Source organism: Tachysurus fulvidraco, chromosome 14 (genome assembly GCF_022655615.1).
Source record: "Tachysurus fulvidraco isolate hzauxx_2018 chromosome 14, HZAU_PFXX_2.0, whole genome shotgun sequence".
In the NCBI taxonomy this organism is placed as follows: domain Eukaryota; kingdom Metazoa; phylum Chordata; class Actinopteri; order Siluriformes; family Bagridae; genus Tachysurus; species Tachysurus fulvidraco.
The window spans coordinates 19,805,033-19,825,982 of record NC_062531.1 but is presented as its reverse complement, the minus strand read 5'-3'; the positions used below and the strand labels follow the sequence as shown (position 1 = coordinate 19,825,982).

The window sequence follows — 20,950 nt, the reverse complement described above, 5'->3', positions numbered from 1 at the left end:
TCACCTGAACATTGAAGCTCTGTTTAAATTCACAGTGCTAATTGGTTAGGAGAGCTGGGGCCTGGCCTTGAGAACGATTCTCTACTGATTGATTTGTTCCTTTTTTTGCAAAGACATTAAAAATGTGACTGTTCCATATTCCTGACCCCGAGCTCGTTTTTGATTTCTGCCCATGCACTGGTCCTGTCCTCTCTGCAGCTGTGATTTGTGAGCATGACAAGGACATATAAGTATGATGGCTGCCACCAACCAGAGCAGCTGATACAGCGTGAGCAAAAGTACCAGTGAGAAGGTGTGTGAGCCGCGTCATGCAACCCATGATGTTGTTTTACAGGATGACACACCCCGTAGTCATGCCCACATGCACATGCCTCCAGTACCAAGTTTCCCATTAACCAAGGAAGAGGAGGAGGAGGAGGAGGAGGAGGAGAAGGTAAATTATACATTAAAATCTGGCATTAAAATGTTAACTTCATATTCTGATCAGTATTTTGTTCAGTATTATTTAATTCAATTCAATTCAATTCAAGTTTATTTGTATAGCGCTTTTTACAATAGACATTGTCTCAAAGCAGCTTTACAGAACATAAACACAGAGCAGAAGGTAAACATAATTAATGATAAAGGAAATAACGAATAATAAAAGAAATAAGAATTAACAGAATAAAAATTCTAGATTATTATTAGATGTATATAGTTCACAGTGTGTATGTATTTATTCCCCTATGAGCAAGTCTGAGATGACTCAGGCAGCAGTGGCAAGGAAAAACTCCCTTAAGAGGGAGTTTAAGGGATGGTTAGCCATGTAGAACAATATATTTTATTTCAAATAATATTTATTTTTAGTTTATTTATAGACTAAGATTAACAGATTAACAGTGTAGCTCCTAAGTGGTTGAAATTGGTTGATTTTGGAGGATTTGATTTGAAGACCCTAGCTTTACTATCTCACATTTAAAACAGAAGCATGTCACGTGACGAGACAGATGAGGCATGTGCCTGTTTCATGGATTTCATGTGTGTGAAAAGCTTGTTGGCAAAGAAAGAAAAGTAAGGAGGGATAGTTATGATATGGTTTAGCCACTAGGGGGAGCTTTTAAATCAATTAACTGAAATGGGGTGAACTAGACAGACGCGTACACACAAGCACACACACAGACACACACACACACACACACACACACACACACACACACACACACACACACACACACACACACACACACACACACACACACACACACACACACACACATGGCTCATGGCATTTAAATACAGCACAGTGTGTATGATGTGGTGTTGCATCCTGCTTTTTAATGCATTTGTGTGTATTTGTGTGTGTGTGTGTGTGTGTGTGTGTGTGTGTGTGTGTGTGTGTGTGTGTGTGTGTGTGTGTGTGTGTGAGAGAGAGAGAGAGAGAGAGAGAGAGAGAGAGAGAGAGAGAGAGAGAGAGAGAGAGCGAGAGAGAAAGGGTTCTATGGACAGCACTGATGCAGCTGAAGGTCAATGAGGTCATTTAATCAGTTTCCACAGAAACCTAGAGATGTTTACACATTTCCAGTTTCCAGAGTTCACACATGGCCTTTTGAGTGTGTGTGTATGTGTGTGTGTGTATGACTTATCAGTTATCATTTATCGAGGAAACCGCACCCGTTTCACTCTATTATTCCCCAAAAAGTCCCCTCCCCTCTTCTCTTCTCTTCTCTTCTCTTCTCTTCTCTTCTCTTCTCTTCTCTTCTCTTCTCTTCTCTTCTCTTCTCTTCTCTTCTCTTCTCTCTGTCTGTCTCGCTCTCTGGGGAAGAAACACACTTGCAATGCCTCCCCCTTTCCATCCGTCTCACCCCCTAGCAACATCGCTCAACTTACAGTCAGGAAGCATGAGACAGCTTGTGTGTGTGTGTGTGTGTGTGTGTGTGTGTGTGTGTGTGTGTGTGTGTGTGTAAATGAGGGAGGGAGAATTCAAACTAGACACGAGTAGTGAGTAGGATAGCAGAGTGCATCTCTCTCTCTCTCTCTCTCTCTCTCTCTCTATCTTCAGTCCTCCTTTTTTGTTCGGTCTGAGTGTTCTGTAGACTCAGCAATATGCTGTAGCAGAGATGCACACATCTGGATTAGACCTCAAGGTCTGCTAAGAGAGAGTGTGTGAGTGTGTGTGAGTGCGTGTGTGTGTGTGTGTGTGTGTGTGTGTGTGTGTGTGTGTGTGTGTGTGTGTGTGTGTACACAAGACCTCTCTGTGCTCGGACAGCATGGTGCAACGCTTCAGCCTCCGTAGACAGTTCTCAAAGGTAGGACCTTTTCAGCTTCCTGTGTGTGCACGTGTGTGTGTGAGAAAGTGAGAAGGCTTTCATGAAGAGTTTACCACAAATCAAATGTGCAGTTTAGTCAAAAGTCTGCAGATTTATTCTGTACACTGATTCATACATAGCAATGTTGGTTATTCATTATATCACTAAATTATATCACTCAACCTTAGAGAGAGAGAGAGAGAGAGAGAGAGAGAGAGAGAGAGAGAGAGAGAGAGAGAGAGAGAGAGAGAGAGAGAAACAGTGGACTTTTCTGAACAAATCTGAGAAAGCATTTGATTATCGTGCCTAATCTATGAGTTTGTGCTCACTGCCTGGCCATACTGTATTTGTGTGTGTGTGTGTGTGTGTGTGTGTGTGTGTGTGTGTGTGTGTGTGATATTTGTCAGTAGGCCACTAAAACTCTTGTGTAAACACTGTTTAATTATTGTCAACTTCATCGTCCAACTGCTCTCCCCTGACCATATGGGTTGTTTATGTTGTACTTAAAACCATTTACACATATATTTATTCGTCAGGCATTTTTATTAAATGACTTACAGATAAGATGAGCAGCTGATAGTTAAGTATCACTAACTCAGTGGTGATTAATTACAGCAGTGCTGGATTATAATTACTGATGGACTGAATTATTAATAGACGTGAACACGGTGCTGTAGGCTGGAATTGATTTCAGGAGGAGGAGGAGAACAAAGAGGAAAAATATCCAAATGAAATGGACACATGAGCTGAACATTTCAATTAAAAAGTGAACCTCGCTTAGTCAAGCTTTAGTCAAGGTCTTGATATTCAGTTTATTTATATAAGAATAAATCACCATCAAACAATTCTAACATGTTCCTGTAGTTAATAGGAAAGAAGTGAAGCACCTTTATACTGACATATATTCTTATAAAACCAGAGCTACTTTTCTTGTACTAATCTTTACAGGTTGTCAGATCGCTCATACAGTAGTTTAGCTAGTTAGTAGCCTTCGAAAAAGAATGAGGTTTGGTTCCTTTGGTTTCTTCCTCATATCATCACCTCTGGATTGCTCATTAGGCATAATGTTATATTCTGAATTTCTATATTTCTGTAAAGCTACTTGTGACAATGTGTGTTGTTAAAAGTGTTAAACAAATTAAATCGAAATTAAATAGACTAACACTTGTGAGCACCTCGAACTACAACTAAGACATTTATATAAAGTTATTAATGGCCCTGTTAAGATAAATGAATTTATATGTATTTACATGCAAGTTTCTGTTTTAAAGTTATATATAACACCATTTGGCTTACCAATGCAGAAGGGTACTGACAAATAAGGAAGCGCACAACGTCTTGTTTTATACAACGGTTCTAAAAACAAGAAACTAATACAGAGTAAATTATATTTTAAACCAAAATGTTCAGATATAGATCCAGAAGAAGCTACAGTTACTGCACAGCTAGCTCACAACGATCTGTACATTCTTGTTAAGGGTGCGTACGGTGAAACCAGCATCCATTCTTTATCCTACAAGCCTGTTTACCATGAACAAACTCGGACTAAACACACAGTTAAACATCCCGGTGCAGTTACAGTAAAAGCAGGCACTCTTGGAACGCCAAGCCACTAATCAAATTGGTCGACAAGAACTAACATTTGTAAATATACTGCATTATTTCAAATTTAACATATTATTTTTGTGGACACTTCAAAATTTCCTCATATAAATTATGCTCATTCTTGAGTCTTGGTGACAAATGTTACCATATTATGTATTTAATTCGGTTTACTGTTTGGTAAAGTGATCATGATTAAACGTAGCTAGCTATCAAAATGGTGCCTAGCAGACAGTGTGTGTTGCTAGCAAGAGATCACTATAACAGCTACAGTAACCATCTCTAAAAGGTCTAATTTTGTATCTGTGATTTTGCATGATTGAAAGTGTTGATAATTCTTAAAAGTAAGTTTTGTGATAGTATTGAAGGCCAAGAATGACGATAAAAATATCACAACAGCATGTGCCTATCGACTATATGCTCTGAATTTTTTTTGTATACATCTGCATTGTGTTTGTAAAATCAAGGTTATACTAGTGCATGACCCACAGAAACTAAAACTATACAATAACATAATATTAATACCATAAACTCAGTTATTTACATTAATTATTAGTTAACTCAGATGTTAATAATTACGGAAAAGATCAAGACCTCAATCTGCAGAAAAATTTAACACTGCTGTTTTGTTCGGAAAAAGGTGCCGTCGTGAACAGTTAATAATTAAATCGAACTGCTCAATAAGTCTATCTGTGTACATTCACCATCTCTTGACATTAATGATTAGGCATTTCTTTCCTCCCAATCTATTCTCCTAACTCTGCTGTCCTTATTATAATATCAGACATGCTTTCCAGCCGCCTATACAATCTTGCTATCTTACCAAAGCGATCAGTATTGTCGAGTGGGTTGTGTTTCGTCAGTTATGAAGACGATGATGAACCTGGCCAGGATCTGAGATGAATTTATTTGCTGTTGCGTCGATGAATAATATTCATCTAATGTTGAAAGAAACTTGAGTAATGCAGGGTAAAGTTGAGGGACATGCAGCAATCACTGTGGAGATGTGGCGATTGATATGTGCTCAGTGGTGTTCAGTCTTTTCCAGAAAGTTGTTGTGAATGCAGGTTTTCATTCCAACCAATCAGACGCTTTTATAATAACTCTTTTGGGAAGGCTTTCCAATAGATTTTGGATAACAGTCAAGTGACGAGGCTTGGGGTACAGTCGACGTTCCAGTTCAGGGTTCTGTGCAGGACACACAAGTAATTCCACTTTACATTTGGCAAACCATGACTTGCCATGGCAAACCATGGAGCTGGCTTTGTGCACAGGGGCATTGGAACAGGTCTAAGTCTCTTAGTTTCAGTGAAGGAACATTTTAATGCTAAGACCTTCTAGACAATTTGAAGCAGCAGTTTGAAGAACCACGTATGAGTTTAGGAGTCCACATATTTTTGGCCATTTAGTGTATCAGTATTGTTGCCATCATCCAGTTTTAGCAATAGCAGTGGAAATTAGTTGGTTTGCTTAATATTTGGGAAACTGATTCAACAGAACTTGAAGGAACTTTTAAGCATCAACACTGAGCTTAACAACAAAAAAATAATCGATTTTGGCAAAGAAACTTATTCTAATACTTCAGTTAACCAGTCATTGTAATAATACCAGATTAAGTTGTGTTGAATCTGATTTTGGGAAACAATAAAGGAAAGTATTGAACTAAGATCCCACTATAAACATTTCTCTATTATGTTTTATTATCTTTATTATCCATGTTATCCATGTAGAAGCTTTGCCTTGGTCATACTCATAGGAACACCTTTGTGTTAAAACTAGCATGCAACACTTAACTCAGTCACACATATTCCCTCTCTCTGTCTTGGTTTCTAACTGTCTTGCTAAAATCTATTTGTCACCACTCTGATGTCATCCCTAAAGTATTTATGGGGCATTTTATCCCTTCTTACTGCCAGAGGTGGTGAGAAACACCTGGATAGTTTCTCATGCCTGTGCTCAGACATGTCAAGTCCTTCCGCACAGTCATAAAGTAACCATATGACTATATGATTTTTATATCAATACTGCTGTCTTATGGTCATTGTTCTGTTTCCTCTTCTCACCTCATACACATCAGACCTCATCTCTGCAATAGCTTGTGACTACGGTTAGAGCTGTAAGATACCTTAAGTGGCTAGTGGCTACTAGCTTGTATTAGGTTCTATCATTAGATAGCTAGCTGGGTTATCCTTCACATTCTTTTCGAATTAGCTACAAAACCGCTCTGTTGTCTGTTTGGTAGTCGTTTATTGGCGCCGCTTCTATTTACGCATAGAATTATCCTTTTGTGCCGCTCACCGCACGCTGCACACTTTACTTTTCCAATAATTGCTTTACCTTTCATGTTAAAAATGAACTGACTTTCAGTGTCACCTCCGTATACCCTAAGTTTGACATGTTCTGGAGTCTCCTTCCATAGAGGGTGAATAGACATTGTTCCTAAACACAGTTCTTATCAAAAGCAAAACAACTTATCAACAATTATAGATTTTCCTTTGATAAAAAAGAAAACTTATATTGTTACTCAACACTAGGGCTGGCAATATGATGATATAGTGTTGATAACATGATAAGTTATATCACAGTTTATAGCAAACCTGTATAGTCTGATACATCCTGTATCATAGAAATATAATAGTAACGTCCTTCTCAACACCAAACTCACAGTCAGAACTGAGAATTCAACTCAACAGCACTGTCGTAAAAGCCACTACGCGATCCTGGTGTAAGAAAGAGATGACACTGTGTGAGTGTGTTATAGGATTACATCACTAACATCACAGGACAGGCCAGGGCTGAGTTTTTTCTAGCCCAGAGTGCATTGACAAGTTATAGCACAAGATGACACATAATGAAACTTGGCCTAGATATGATCTCTTATATGTGCGGATATCTTCAGCCACATCCCTAACACATCAACAACAGCGTGTATATTTTTGTATGTGTGCTTAATGTATGCGAAAGATTTTGTAAGTGTAATGAAGCCTACCTCTCTATCATCATTATTAAGAAAAGATCGTGAAACAGAGCATTAAGCAGGAAGCAGGAAGCACACATGCAGAAAAAAAATGTCACTGATGAGTTTGAAGTGACTTTCCAGCTGTTTATGGACATTACAAATTTCATCCCTTCTATATCACATCATGACCGGCCATCTCCCAACATCATCTACCCATCCTATATTTTATATAGTGTAAGCTCAAGTGTGTTTAACTAGGCTGTGTGCTCTTGTCCTGGATAAGAGGTTTGTATTTTACATTGAAATCATCATGGCCATATCTCTGTCTTAATATTTATTAAATAGAATCAGTTGTAGATAGTGCTACACAGATTAGTATGTATGTATTCTCTCTCTCTCTCTCTCTCTCTCTCTCTCTCTCTCTCTCTCTCTCTCTCTCTCTCTCTCTATTCTTCGTCCACTAACTCTTCCTTTGACTCTTCCTCTTCCTATCTTCTCTTTTTGTCTGCTTGTTCTATCTCTCTCCCTTTCTTTGTCTCCTGTCCTCCTCTGCCTCAGAGATGCATGATGCCTGGTTTCTATGGCAACAGAGTACTGTGTGATAAGAAAAGATGCTTGACTGGACATGGGAGCTGTGTCTTTCAATCGTGTGTGTGTGTGTGTGTGTGTGTGTGTGTGTGTGTGTGTGTGTGTGTGTGTGTGTGTGTGTGTGTGTGTGTGTGTGTGTGTGTGTGAGGTAGGGCTTTACAGACGATAGACTGAATTACTTTTATTTCAAATTAGACATTAATGATTTTCTGCAAACTTGAGTAAAGTGTCAGTGCATGTCTTGAAGCTGATGTCAAAACACTTCTCAGCTTGTGTGGTGTGAATGTGTGTGAATGTGTGTGTATGTGTGTGCGTGCGTGTGTGCGGCTGTGGTCTTCTTGATCTCGGTTACAAAGCTGCCTGATGTTTCCTGTTTCCTGTACCAGAGCTGTCACAGCTCTTGTGCTGACCTCAGAACATTGTCACTTTTCCCACACTTTGTTCCTGTTCATATGTTTGGTTGCCACTAAAGAGCTTTCCATAAAATGATCATCACTATAGTCAGTGCTTTTATATGCACAAATCTCTTTTCTTCAAAGCCTTTTTTTTTTATTGACTTTAGTATTTTTATTTACTTTAGTACTAATCTAGAGATGTACTGTATACTACAGACCCTCTGCATTTATTACTACAGATAACTAAGCTATAAATATGTGTTTACAGTGTTCTGTTATGGGAAAATAAACAAATGCATGTTGCATTTATTCTTCTTACACCACATTGATTTTCTATCCATTATATTTATTTTTATTAATTAAAGTATGACCACCTTTCATAGTTACATTGAATCTTGTGGAACATCAATACAAACTATGTCCTTGTAAAAATGTTTCCCTGTAAACATTCTCCTGTACTGAAGAGTTTCTCAAGGCGGAAAACCTTCTGAAATTTTCAACGCGCTGACACGGGTTCCTTCAACAACTGAACTGTTCCTGAGTAATTTTCTATCCATTTCTTAGACATATTTTTATTTTTGTTTATTTATATGTACAAGGAGGAGTAGGCTGGGTTTTCATTTCAATGTGAGTGGTATAAACTGTATACCACTGTGTTCATCACAAATGTAATCCCGATCAGATTGCGTTAGAAGTGATGACTTATTTACTAAAGCTTAGGTAATAATGAGAAGGGCGTCTTTGTTTCAGCATAGCATAAAAAAATATGGCGTATGTTAATATATAAACCTTCACCTTTGTGTAAAGGCTTTATGGTATGTGAGGTGTGTTTGCTTTGTGAATTCAGTTTGTCATCTTACTGTATGTGTGAGTGTGGGTCTGTGTGGTGTGTTTGATCACCCCTCAGACTGTTTAATCAGCATGTCTAATGAATATTTATGACGGAATTATTTATTTAGGGTGACGCCCATTTTCAAGCCCGTTAGTGTCTGAATGCAAATGCATGCATGTCTGTGTGTGTGTGTGTGTGTGTGTGTGTGTGTGTGTGTGTGTGTGTGTGTGTGTGTGTGTGTGTTTGTGTGTGTGTGCATTTTGTGTTTGCTTTCATCAAATCCAGTTAGCTGCCAGCATTGGGAATGGGTGTGTTTTCTTTTACAATATATGAGTTTTATTCCATTTTTAACAGCATTCTATAAACTCACTGACCATTACACACTCACAGTCTAGCACCTAGAAATGCAACTGATTTCAGCCTTTGATTTGTTGATAAATATTAACTCCTGTGCAAATGTTAACACTGATTATTAATGCTAATTTCTTGCAATGAATTCCAGACAGTTTTTATTAGTATTATTATTAATATTATTCTGTGGTGCTTTGCCTCACATCCTTCAAGGTTGGTCGATTCATTTGCAGCCTGTGTGTGTGTGTGTGTGTGTGTGTGTGTGTGTGTGTGTGTGTGTGTGTGTGTGTGTGTGTGTGTGTGTGTGTGTGTGTGTGTGTGTGTATGTGTGTGTGGAGTTTCCTCTAGGTACTCCGTTTTCCTCCAAAGTCCCAAATCCCTAAATTGTCTGTAGTGTGTGAATTGATGTGTGAGTGTGTGTGATTGTACTGCACTGGTATCTCGTCCAGTGTGTCCCTCGCCTTGTGCCCTGAATCCTCTGGTATAGACCCCAGTATAACAAGGTATAATTGCTCATAGAAGAGACTAAAAGAAAGAAGATGATGAAACAGTACTTTGCATATTCTGTACAATCTGGGTGATACAAAGACACACCTGCATTCAGCACATATTCTGAGCCTAATCTCACATGTGCATGTGCACTATGAATAAAAGATTAGGGCCATAGACAGTTCAGTTTTGTCCCAGTGACCCAAATAACTCCTCTCTCTTTCTCTCTCTCTCTCTCTCTCTCTCTCTCTCTCTCTCTCTCTCTCTCTCTCTCTCTCTCTCTCTCTCTATTTCTTTTTTCTGTCACTCGGCCACTCCCTCTCACACACCTGGCGTAAACTGTATACCATCTGTCTCCATCTGGTGGGAGATTTTGGATTATCTTCACAGAATGCTCTCTGCTCTGCTTGAGTTTGCCAAATGAAGGATCTGTGAGAAACATAACAGGGTCTGTGAAAAAAACAAACAAGAAGAAGAAATATCTTTGGTCCTCTAGTGAGAACTAGAGGAGTTCTCACTCTCACTGCCTTTGACCCGAAAAAGGATGTTTCCAAATCGTGGCTGAGTTACCGCTGTGCAAGCGTTAAGCAACTGAATACAGCAATGCAACTAAAGGGCACTAAAGTGTGTGAACTGGCACGGATGGCAGATGGATATATTTTGGCCTGAACTACGAAGGCTGGCCATAATCATTTCAGTCCTTTCCTGTCTGTTACAGTTTCTTTTCCTGTTTTGCGTTCTTTTGAATAGAATGTGGTATGTGTACACACACACACACACACACACACACACACACACACACACATGTACACGCACACCTCACACACATTCAAACGCATTTCCTTTAAACACTGAAATGCCGCCTTTCCGCCTTGGGGTTAAGTGAAGCAAAGGCCTTGTTTCTGCGTCATCATTCATGTCTTGACCCTCAAATCAGTCAGTCTTTCGTTCAGTCAGACATTCCAGTCTTTCCACCAGATGACAAATACTTTTAAACAGATAACATCAGTTTCTAGCTTGTAAGGAAGCTGCTCTGCTCTGCACATGTCATTCCAACATGTGTGTTTAGCAAGGCATCATACTTTAAATATTCCCTCAGTATGACCTGTGAGGTCATCTAAAAAAAAAAATACTAACTTTCACTACCGTGTGTTATTTAACGTCATCTATGTGCTTCGATCAGACACATGGATACACCAATGACCCGTTCTGAAATTATCATGACCATCCCTCTCAAAATATCTAAGCAAGCGTAACGTTTTTTTCTTTCCTTTCCTTTCCTTTCCTTTCCTTTCCTTTCCTTTCCTTTCCTTTCCTTTCCTTTCCTTTCCTTTCCTTTCCACTCCTTTCTTCCTCTTGCACCTTTCCAGACATCTTCTTTATTATCCTGGTTACTCTGCCTTTTCAGTTCTATATCAAAAAGGAAGTGAAAAAAAAAAACAGTATGTACACGAGGAAGCGTCTCTTCTTAAAACCACACATTCTTTAGAGAAACTGGGCGTGAACGAGTGTGTTTTTCTTCTTATCTGTGACCTAAACACATCTACAGTAATTGGGCATGGGCCAAAAACTCAGCTGAAAAGAAGCTTATCTGGATCTCTTCAGCAACAAAAGTCTCTGACATGGTTATCAAAACACCAACTGGGTGAATATCATTTGGAAGAATGGTATTTCTCAGTCCAGTACTGTACCAATATATTCAACCACAATGAAGCTGTCCTAGTGTCATTTTACTAAACTGTGTTTTGTTTTTTTTTTGTCACAGCTGGGCCAAATGCATGACTCTAACCTATGAAGTAGGGTGTATGAACCTTAGTGGGTAGCACGTTCGCCTCACACCTCCAGGGTCGGGGTTCGATTCCCGCCTCCGCCTTGTGTGTGCGGAGTTTGCATGTTCTCCCCGTGCCTCGGGGGTTTCCTCCGGGTACTCCGGTTTCCTCCCCCCGGTCCAAAGACATGCATGGTAGGTTGATTGGCATCTCTGGAAAATTGTCCGGAGTGTGTGAGTGAATGAGGGTGTGTGTGTGCCCTGCGATGGGTTGGCACTCCGTCCAGGGTGTATCCTGCCTTGATGCCCGATGACGCCTGGGATAGGCACAGGCTCCCCGTGACCCGAGGTAGTTCGGATAAGCGGTAGAGAGTGAGTGAGTATACAGTGGGAGGAACAGCTTGGGACACAGAGCAGGAGATATTATAAATGCTTGCGTAAACAATGTTGGTAGAGTGAGCGAGCGAGCTAAAATTTCATTCAATCCCATTTAGGATGAGTACAACTTTATATAAGTCATAATGAGTCTGTTGATTGACAGAAAGGACAAAAGGCCAGCTTTGGCTTGGTTTCAGTGTGTTTGTGAATGTTTGTGAGCATGGTTTGAATAAGGAAATGAATTAGTTGACAGTTTCGAGGGAAATCCGGCCGAGGAAAACTCATAGCTTTTATTAAACAGTCCGAACTTCTTCTTTTGTTAACCAAGGCTAAGATTTGATTTGGGGATTTTTCTCCTCATTTGAAGCATTTCTTTCTAGATTTGATGGTAGAGTAAATAAATATCTTGTGTGTAAAATAAACAGCTAAAAGCAGGCTGCATAAAATTATATTTGATTTATACAAATTAATACGTTCCAATGAGACAAGACATCACATTGTATTCACAATTTTTTTCTGTTGTTCTTTTTTCTCAATAGGGGAGAGGGGTAGTGGTAGCACAGTAGAGGTATGCATGGTTCAAGGGCAGAACGTGCACGTGTCTGAGTGTGGAAAGCCGTCTAGTGACAACACCGATGTTAGCAGGATGACATGTCCCAGTTACATCATCAACATTGTTCTCATATGATTAGCATCAGTCAGCGCTCATGCATACATCCTTGCTTGAACGTGCATGACCCAGTGCAGCATTGGTGCATTAGTTTTTGGTTTCAGTATATGAATATTTAATTCACATGACCAGTTATTACAGCATGTAAGTCCAGATATTTGTGTGATGCCATGCGATCATGGTAGTCTGATCAAACAAAGCATTGTAGAAGCACAGTTTCTTTCACAGCTTTCAAACTTCCATCATAATCCTTAACATACAGTACTGTATGTACATCATCTGCCATACTGTTCCTTGTAAATGAGTTGTTACTATACTAGAATGAGCACATTAATACAAACCTGTGATTTGAATTACAAACTGTGCTACAGACTGAGCTGCTAGTTTAATTCAGATGAATGGAGTCTAGTCTTATATAATCCATTTTTCAACTCAACACACACACACTCTCTGTCTCTCGGTCTCCTGTCTCCCACCACATTCCCTTGCCGCACTTTATTTCCTCCCCTTTTCATTCCTTTCCATTGAGAAGCTTCTGGTACTTGCCTCCCACTAGCATCTTGCCATGGTTTAATGAGATTGAGTGTGCTGTCTTATACTTACTGTTAATTTCTTTCGAGCTACTTGTTGCACTTTCACTGTTGTAAGGTATGACCGATGTGTCTTTTGGGTTCTTTGCTGCATACCTCATTAGCCCATTGATTGCACTTTGGATAATAGCCAGTCACTAGCTCAGATCCCCCGCATTGTAAGTGTCGATTGGTTTACAGAGGCCACTGTGTTCGCTGATTGGTTTAGGTTTGCAGGACACACACACATTGGCTGGGCTTCTTTCTAAGCTTGGCGAGGCGAAAAATGCCACTTCTACTGGCCAAAACTATGGTCTTCCTGTCTAAGAAATCGCACCAGGGGTGAAAAAAAAAGTAGTGCCCTTTCTCGCACTCTTAGTTTCTGTTCCGTTCTTTCTTTCTTACCCGGAAAGCTGTAGAAATGTCAGGCTATTTTATTCTTTTATATCCCTGGCTTTGAACCCGGACTGCTTTGTGTTAATCTTTTCATCTTACTGTAGGTTTTTCCTAAATGGATTCAGCTGCTTCTGTGGTTTTAAGGATTTAAACCCAAGGGAGTGGGGCTCAGAACTTCAAACTTCAATTTAAGTTCTGAAACTCTCTTCTAGTTATACAGTTGTTCTGCTGTTCTATTGTATAGTCACCAAACTGTAGTGTCAGAGAACCTGAACGACACTCCAGACCGGTCACAATGATTTCTCCAATGGAACTTATTCTCAACCTCATAACACCAGACTCCTCTCCATCTACCTCTCCAACAAATACAGTGAGTTCCTTCGCTATTTCCAGATCTACTTTACATTGTGTCTTGAATGTGAATGTGAATAAACGTTTAAATACTTTTATTAAATGAAGTCTCACATGATAGACACATTTCTTATCAGGCATTTGGTGTCATTGTTTGTTCACATTAAGGTTGCTGCAAGTTGTCAACAGTGTTTTTGAGGTCATATTTGGTTGTGTGTGTGTGTGTGTGTGTGTGTGTGTGTGTGTGTGTGTGTGTGTGTGTGTGTGTGTGTGTGTGTGTTACATGCATGGCCTCATTCAGGATTGGGTTATGTAATTGTCCATTGATAGTGAAAAGGTCCATTGTTGGTGACAAGAAAAAGAAACAAGAAAGAGGATTTCTGAAATTCTGAGCGGGACTTTGTTAGAGCGTGAGGGTCTTTAAGCGGGGTAGAGAGAGAGAGAGAGAGAGAGAGAGAGAGAGAGAGAGAGAGAGAGAGAGAGAGATTGTGTTTGTGTATGTGTGAGATAGAGAGAGGGTGTGAGAGAGAAAAAGAGAGCGAGAGAATGTGTGTGTGTGAGAGAGAGAGATTTTGGCACCAGAACTTTGGCTTGACTGTTTCCTCTTCTTTTTTTTGACTCGTCTAGTGGTGCATTAATATTGACACAGTCTGCGGTCTGCTGGCTCTTGAAGGACAATCTTGTAATATGTGCATAATTTTACATTGATGAGGCTTCAGTAGATACTGAGAAACAGATCCTCAATCAAAAGTATTCATGAAGTGTGCCTTCGATATCCATATTACTTTTGACTTCATCTGCTTGTATCTCTCTCTCTCTCTCTCTCTCTCTCTCTCTCTCTCTCTCTCTCTCTCTCTCACACACACACACACACACACACACACACACACACACACACACACACACACACAAACACACACTTGTTTATCAAGAGAGCTCCGTTTAAGTATTATGTAGAAAAATGAGCCTTTGCAGTAATCTCACATTATCTTCACTTATTTTTTTACACAAATTTGCAAAATTGTGTGAATATGCCTCTTTTTTGCATTTGTTATTTGAACATCCACAAAACAAGTTTCTTTTAATGGTAACAGCAGTTAAAACATCTTCTCTCTCTCTCTCTCTCTCTCTCTCTCTCTCTCTCTCTCTCTCTCTCTCTCTCTCTCTCTCTCTCTCTCTCTCTCTCTCATGACAAAAAACCACAGCTTGTCATGCTGTTGAGAAACTCAAAGTGCTGACTCTTTCTATTAATGTTACATACTGTAAAAGCCTGCTTAGAGAAAACTTTACATCATCAGTGATTATGATGAGCACTTTTTTTAACCCATTTATTATTAGATTAGATTAGATTTGATTTGATCATCTATACTACTCCCCATAAATGAGCTGTTACAGTTTTTTACAATCGCTATGACAGTTTTTTCAATACATTTAACAAGTTTCCTACTGTAAACTCAACACGGTTAGCACAACATCAGTCTTTGTAGGCTATACAATTAACACATTTCTTGTTGCTTTGATACAAAATGCATACAGTTAACACCAATTTAAAATGCTTGAACTTCTTTTACACACAAGCTCAACCAAGACCAAAACAATGTAATTTTACAAATGCTTTCACACTGTATGTCAGAACAGATAACATCATGTTATATAGGCTAAAGTCAAAGTGAACAGCTGTTCATATTGTGAATTGAAACACAAATATATTCCCTGTATTTTATTCCATTGCTAATGAGAACCAGCTTATTGCAGTTATGCAAATATATAAATCACAGCTGATTCCCATCTACAGTAGGAACCACACTCAGGTGTTGAGTTTTTTTCAATCGCATGATCATGTGTTCTAAAAGAGGACCCTTTGGGCTGATCTTGTGTGGAAAAGGAACAATATAGAGCAACAGAAAGAAAGAAAGAAAGAAAGAAAGAAAGAAAGAAAGAAAGAAAGAAAGAAAGAAAGAAAGAAAGGGAAAGGGAGAGGAAGATGAGTACCAGGACAAGGGAGAGGAGTGGGGCAAGGACAAGGACAAGGGAGAGGAGTTACAGTAGTATGTGTGGTGGTGCTCAAAGAAGCACCAGAGCTAGGGTAACTGACCAAATAAGAGCACTGTTTGAGAGCTTTGTTGTTGTTTTTTTTACTATAATTCCGGGGCTTTTTCTGTTTGTATATCTTTATAGCAAATAAAGTATTTACTGCAGCCATTCTGTGTCTGTATTTTTTTTTATTTTTTTTTTTACATAAACTGTACATTTTATAAAGCTACTCTGAGATGGTCATTCATTTTTTGTATTGAATTTCTGCAGCAAAAGAAACAAAATCCATGCATTTACTAAACCCAACAAAACAAAAATGTACAGAGGCTTCAAAAGAAACTATCTAAAACCTAAATCTAAAACACACAATTGGCAAAACGGTTAATTTCATGCTCAAAATCACGAAATTAACCGTTTTGCCAATTGTGTGTTTTAGGTGTGTTGGTGTGTTAAGCGTTTAGGAAACTTGTTAAATATATTGAAAAAACTGTCATAGCGATTGTAAAAAACTGTAATATAGAATAGCATTATAATGATTAATCAATACCCCCGGCCAATTTAATTTTAACAGAGTATTTTTTGTCATGAAATCTGATATGGTTAATAATCCAAACATTGTTTACATTGAACCAATATATACATATATATATATATTTTTTATATATATAAACAGGTGTGTATGTACAGTATGTTGTGTTTTTTCCCTATACAGAATTAATTTATTTATCTTTAGTAAATGTTGCCTAGTCAGGTTCACAGTAGTGTCACAGAGCTGGACCTTGTCAATGACAGCAGAAATTCTGGACTCTATAGCAACTTTTATTGGCCAAGGACTACCCAAGAGGGCATCTGACTGACATATAAACTGACATATAAAGCAACCAATCTAATTTTTTTTGTTCAGCGTCTTGTTTAGAGGTGTGAAAATGTAAAGTCGACGTCCCTAAATACAGCAGCCCGACGACGGTTTTACTTACATTTAAGAAAGCCATGCAGATTAATGAGTCTTTACAGAAAACTTCACATCATTTTGGAAATCATGTAGAATTTAACTCCTGTGTTTCCAATTTTGTGTGCCATGTACTGTATATCAGACGTCTGAGGCTCAGACTAGAGAAACCATGAAACAATGTAATTTCCTTATTGTGATCTTTTTTACTTTGTGCACTTAAGTCTCATTTAAATGAGTTAAATTCTAAATGAGTGCAATATTACTAACTCATTTACGCATTTGAATGATGTTTTGTAGTTTCAAAATACAACACGAACATGTTTAAATGTAGGGGGAAAAAAACTTACTTGAGTGCCTTATGTTGCAAAAATCCAACATATGGGCTTGTATATTGTTGTTGTGTCATTACTCATATTGCAAGCCACATCTCTCCGGCAACTCATTTGGGATGCTTTTCATGAACTGGCCCCCAATGACAAACTAATTAAATAACCCTGGACTAGAGTCAATGTTTTTTTTAGACACGTAATTTTGGATATAGTATCAATTCATTTTTTTTTAGAAAATGTAATGTGTGCATACAAACAAAAAACAATAATTGCACTAAAAATGCCATTTTCGACACTTTTTAATTTCAGAAAATAAAAGAAATCCTTTCCAGTTTATACTACATCTACTTTTTTTCTGTCTGATACATATGTAGATATTTGGAGCACTAAACATATACAGATATACATAGAGATCCGAATAATTGAAGCACTGAACAGATTTCGATCCAGATAGCAATCTGTTCTCTAATAAAGACATCACAAAATAATCCATGATTAACTTTGTCCTAGATCCTTTGTGCATAATTATTACAACATTTTCAAACTTTCATCTCGTTATTGCGTATTTTGTGTATTTTCAGTCCCAAAGCGCCATCATTCAGACATAACTGCTTGCTACCACAGGGTGACAGTAACAGTCCTGATTTACTTTACGGTCTGGTTACCTTTCAAGAGTAAACAGATGCTGCTTGGATAATTATAGACAACTTATGAAACCTGTTTTTGAGTAAAACCTGATTATACTACTGTTCTAACACAGTCCTCCGTCAAGACCCATATGTATCCTGTGAAATTCAGTGATAATGGTGTTCTGTGCCAGATTTAGAAAAGAAGTGCTTAATTAATCCCTAAGGGCAAATTTGGTGTCACAGCATCCAGAGCACAAGACAAACAGCAAGTATTGGGACTTAAGACTTGGTGCACCATTAACTCACAAATACTCACAAATAAGAACAAATGATTATCCATACAGATGGGTAAAAGGGCTGCTGCTAATTATTAAATCAGGTCTGACAGGTTATGGTAACGCACAATGCACATATTAGCACTAGCTAGTTTTTTTTGGTACAGTATGTTTTTGCCAGCTGAACTGTGGTTGAAGTGCATGACACAAAATGACTCCAACCACTAAGTAACTTTGTTTCTTGCCTTGAAAACATTCAGCAATACTGTGGAGTAACCTCGCCCTGAATGACTAGTTAGTCATCCTGTATTTATGATCTAATGTAGCAGTCTGACTTTCTCCAACTTGTGTATAACACACAGTGAAAGGTTTTTTTTTTTTGTTTTTTTTTTTGCAGTAAGACAAGGTCAGGTTACTAATACAGTCGCTGTTGTCACTCTATGTGTACTATGTATTGTTTATTTAGACAGAAGCAATCCAGTTTCTGTCACTTCTTATTGTGTATATAGTGGAATTAGATAAGAAATAGGAAACAAGGAATTCTGGTTGAAAACATTTTTACACACTTTCTTGCAACATGTAAAGATACACATCCTACCCTCTTGTGAACTTACGCGTGTATTCCAAAACTAGACACAGAATGATGTGGTATATGGTTTAAATTCACTCCATTCATTTCTCAAAGCTTTGATAAAGGGCTTGGCCCTTTTATTTTCATAATTTCAATATAGTTCGCTTTCATTCAGCAGCATTGTTTGAGCTCACTTTTTCAGCTGAGCCTCTGTCTCATTCTTAGCTGTACTGTTTGGGATGTAAACACGATTTGTCCTGTGGTGGAAGCTCTGTTTGCGTGTGGGTGTGGGTGAGTGTGTTACGTTCTTTGCCAAGGTCAAATGTGTTTGCGTATATGTGTGTACATGCACACATTGAAGGGGTGATGGAGGGCAGGTGACTGCAGGTTAATTTAGGAATAAATTCTAAAAGTTAAATTAATAAAAGTTATGTGTATGTGTATGTGGTAATAAATGTGTTAGATATCCGCTAATGAGTTCCCTGTAATTCTGGGATTTGTTTTAAGCACAACTAATTTGCTTGTATTACATGCAGATTTATTACATGTATTACATCCTGTTTCTTAGCAGAACTTCCCCAGGTGAGAACAGATCAGATAATACTAACCTATAGAAGTAAAATTTCTGAAGATCCAGGAACATAAAATTCTTTGTTGACAAAGGACCAGATAAGTGACTTGGACGGTGACTACGGTGACGAAATGCTCAACCTGAGTCATTAAAGACTTTAGTGATTAAGTCATGTCTATATTTAAAGTGCTTATGTTTTTTTTTCTAAACTTCACATTACTACTGTTCTTTGGACTATCATTGTTTTCAGCTTAATGCGGAGAATAAACCCGTACACAATGTATGCCGAAGTCAAAGCAAAGAGGATCGTTGAAATAAATAAATAAATTATAACTGTCGAAAATCCAAAGCTCGTCTCGGCTTGTTTACATTAGATTAGCTGCAACAACAGCAACAATAAAAAATTTGTTACGGAAGACAAAATGGAAAAGCTGAACTAGGGTCATGTTGTTATCTGTTTCTCACTATTTTATGAATAACAATTAATCAATTGCATCTTTCTTTCTATGTATCTTTCCTCCTACTTAATGATGACATTACTCATTTGGTCTGGTTCCCCTGAAAAACAAATGTTTTCCCTTCCTTATCTGCTCAGCTGAAAGGTTCATTATCTATTGTTTTCTGTATCTATTTCTGTCATCGATCATATTTGTATATCATACTTTCTATTTCAGTGGAAAGTACCTCAGCTCACCTCACCTCACCTTACCTAACCTTACCTTACCTTACCTCATGCCGTCTCACAGTTTTATTGCTTGGTGTCATTCTGCTCAAACCTCCTTATCGAGATTTACTGTATGGTACAAAGCTGTCAGCTGGTGAACCGAACTGTCCTCTGATTCCGCCCCTTGGTCAGAAATAAGCCTGTGAGTGAATTAGCTGCCGGTTCATGCGTGTTCCCACTGAGTGACGGGATCATTCTTGTCAGAGGAGACGATTGGTCATAAATAGCACTGAATAATACATTCCTCAGCTAAAATCATACTTCAGATGAAACAGCCTACTTGGGTCTTTGTGATTTTGTGATTTGCACTTGCTCTGGTGTAATACAGTACATGAAGCAATCTTTTTCCTGATGTGGCGTTGATGAGTTTAATCCTGTTTTAAATGTTCATAGCATTCAGAGCTGTGGGCATTTACTCACCCGGATGTCAGGTGTGATTCAGAGCTCTGGCAATATGTGAATAATGTGGATGGTATGTACTGTATGTTACGTGCTGGTGTTTGGAAATAAGCCCTGGGCTCCTTTGGTACATTTTCAGATGATTCAATTAATGTTCAGTAAAACTAATGTTTTTTTTGTTTTGTTTTTTTGTTTTTTGTTTTTTTACAAACTGGAGTGTACCTTCAACTAAGGCCTCATTTCACTGCTGTTTTTAACTTGTCCTTGTTGTCAAGCTCTCACGATTTCCTCTTGGGAGAATCCCTACTCCTATCATAAGCCCAGCTGCAATAGATCATGAGCTAAAGTTCACTACTCTGTTAAGTTTTCAAGTCATTTCCTTATTAAAACTATGATGCAAAGAAGATAGTGTTTACAAGTCTATAATGCACATGTTCTTCTTATTTATTTATTTTTTCCATGTGTTTTAATGTTGTTTTCTGTACAATGAATTGAAGATGTAAAAAATTCATTGGATCATGATGTTGATTAGATCATTGCTTGAGAAAGTAAGAATGTAAGCAGGTTTGTGTATGTAGAGCAAATGCTACTAGGTAATATGCACGCCGGGGGTTTGGTCACTTTGGTTCACATAATTTTTGAGTTTCCACAGTTGACATTCTCTAGATTTTATACAACATCAGATTTTAAACAGGCTGAGTGAGTGGTAGATCAGGCAGAAAAGTCTTGTTGATTGAGAGAGAGGTCCAGAGAATGACCAGACTGGTTTAAGCTGACTTCAATGAATAGACGCTCTCAATAAATAAATGCTCTTTACAACCGTGGTGGGAGGA

The 20,950-nt window shown here is 38.3% G+C and overlaps 1 protein-coding gene across 2 annotated transcripts in view; it reads left to right on the top strand.

Moving 5' to 3' along the window:
* The first annotated feature begins 2,083 nt into the window (after positions 1–2,083).
* The window catches only part of tmcc1a (transmembrane and coiled-coil domain family 1a), a 30,462-nt gene continuing 11,595 nt past the window's right edge, over positions 2,084–20,950 (top strand). The window contains exon 1 of one of the 2 annotated variants that reach the window (XM_027167051.2): positions 2,084–2,285. In XM_027167051.2, coding sequence (XP_027022852.1) covers positions 2,247–2,285 — 39 coding nt within the window. In that variant the 5' untranslated portion in view covers positions 2,084–2,246. Of the gene's footprint in view, positions 2,286–13,517; positions 13,653–20,950 lie in introns of those variants that run through there. The other variant, XM_027167049.2, reaches the window with a different exon arrangement.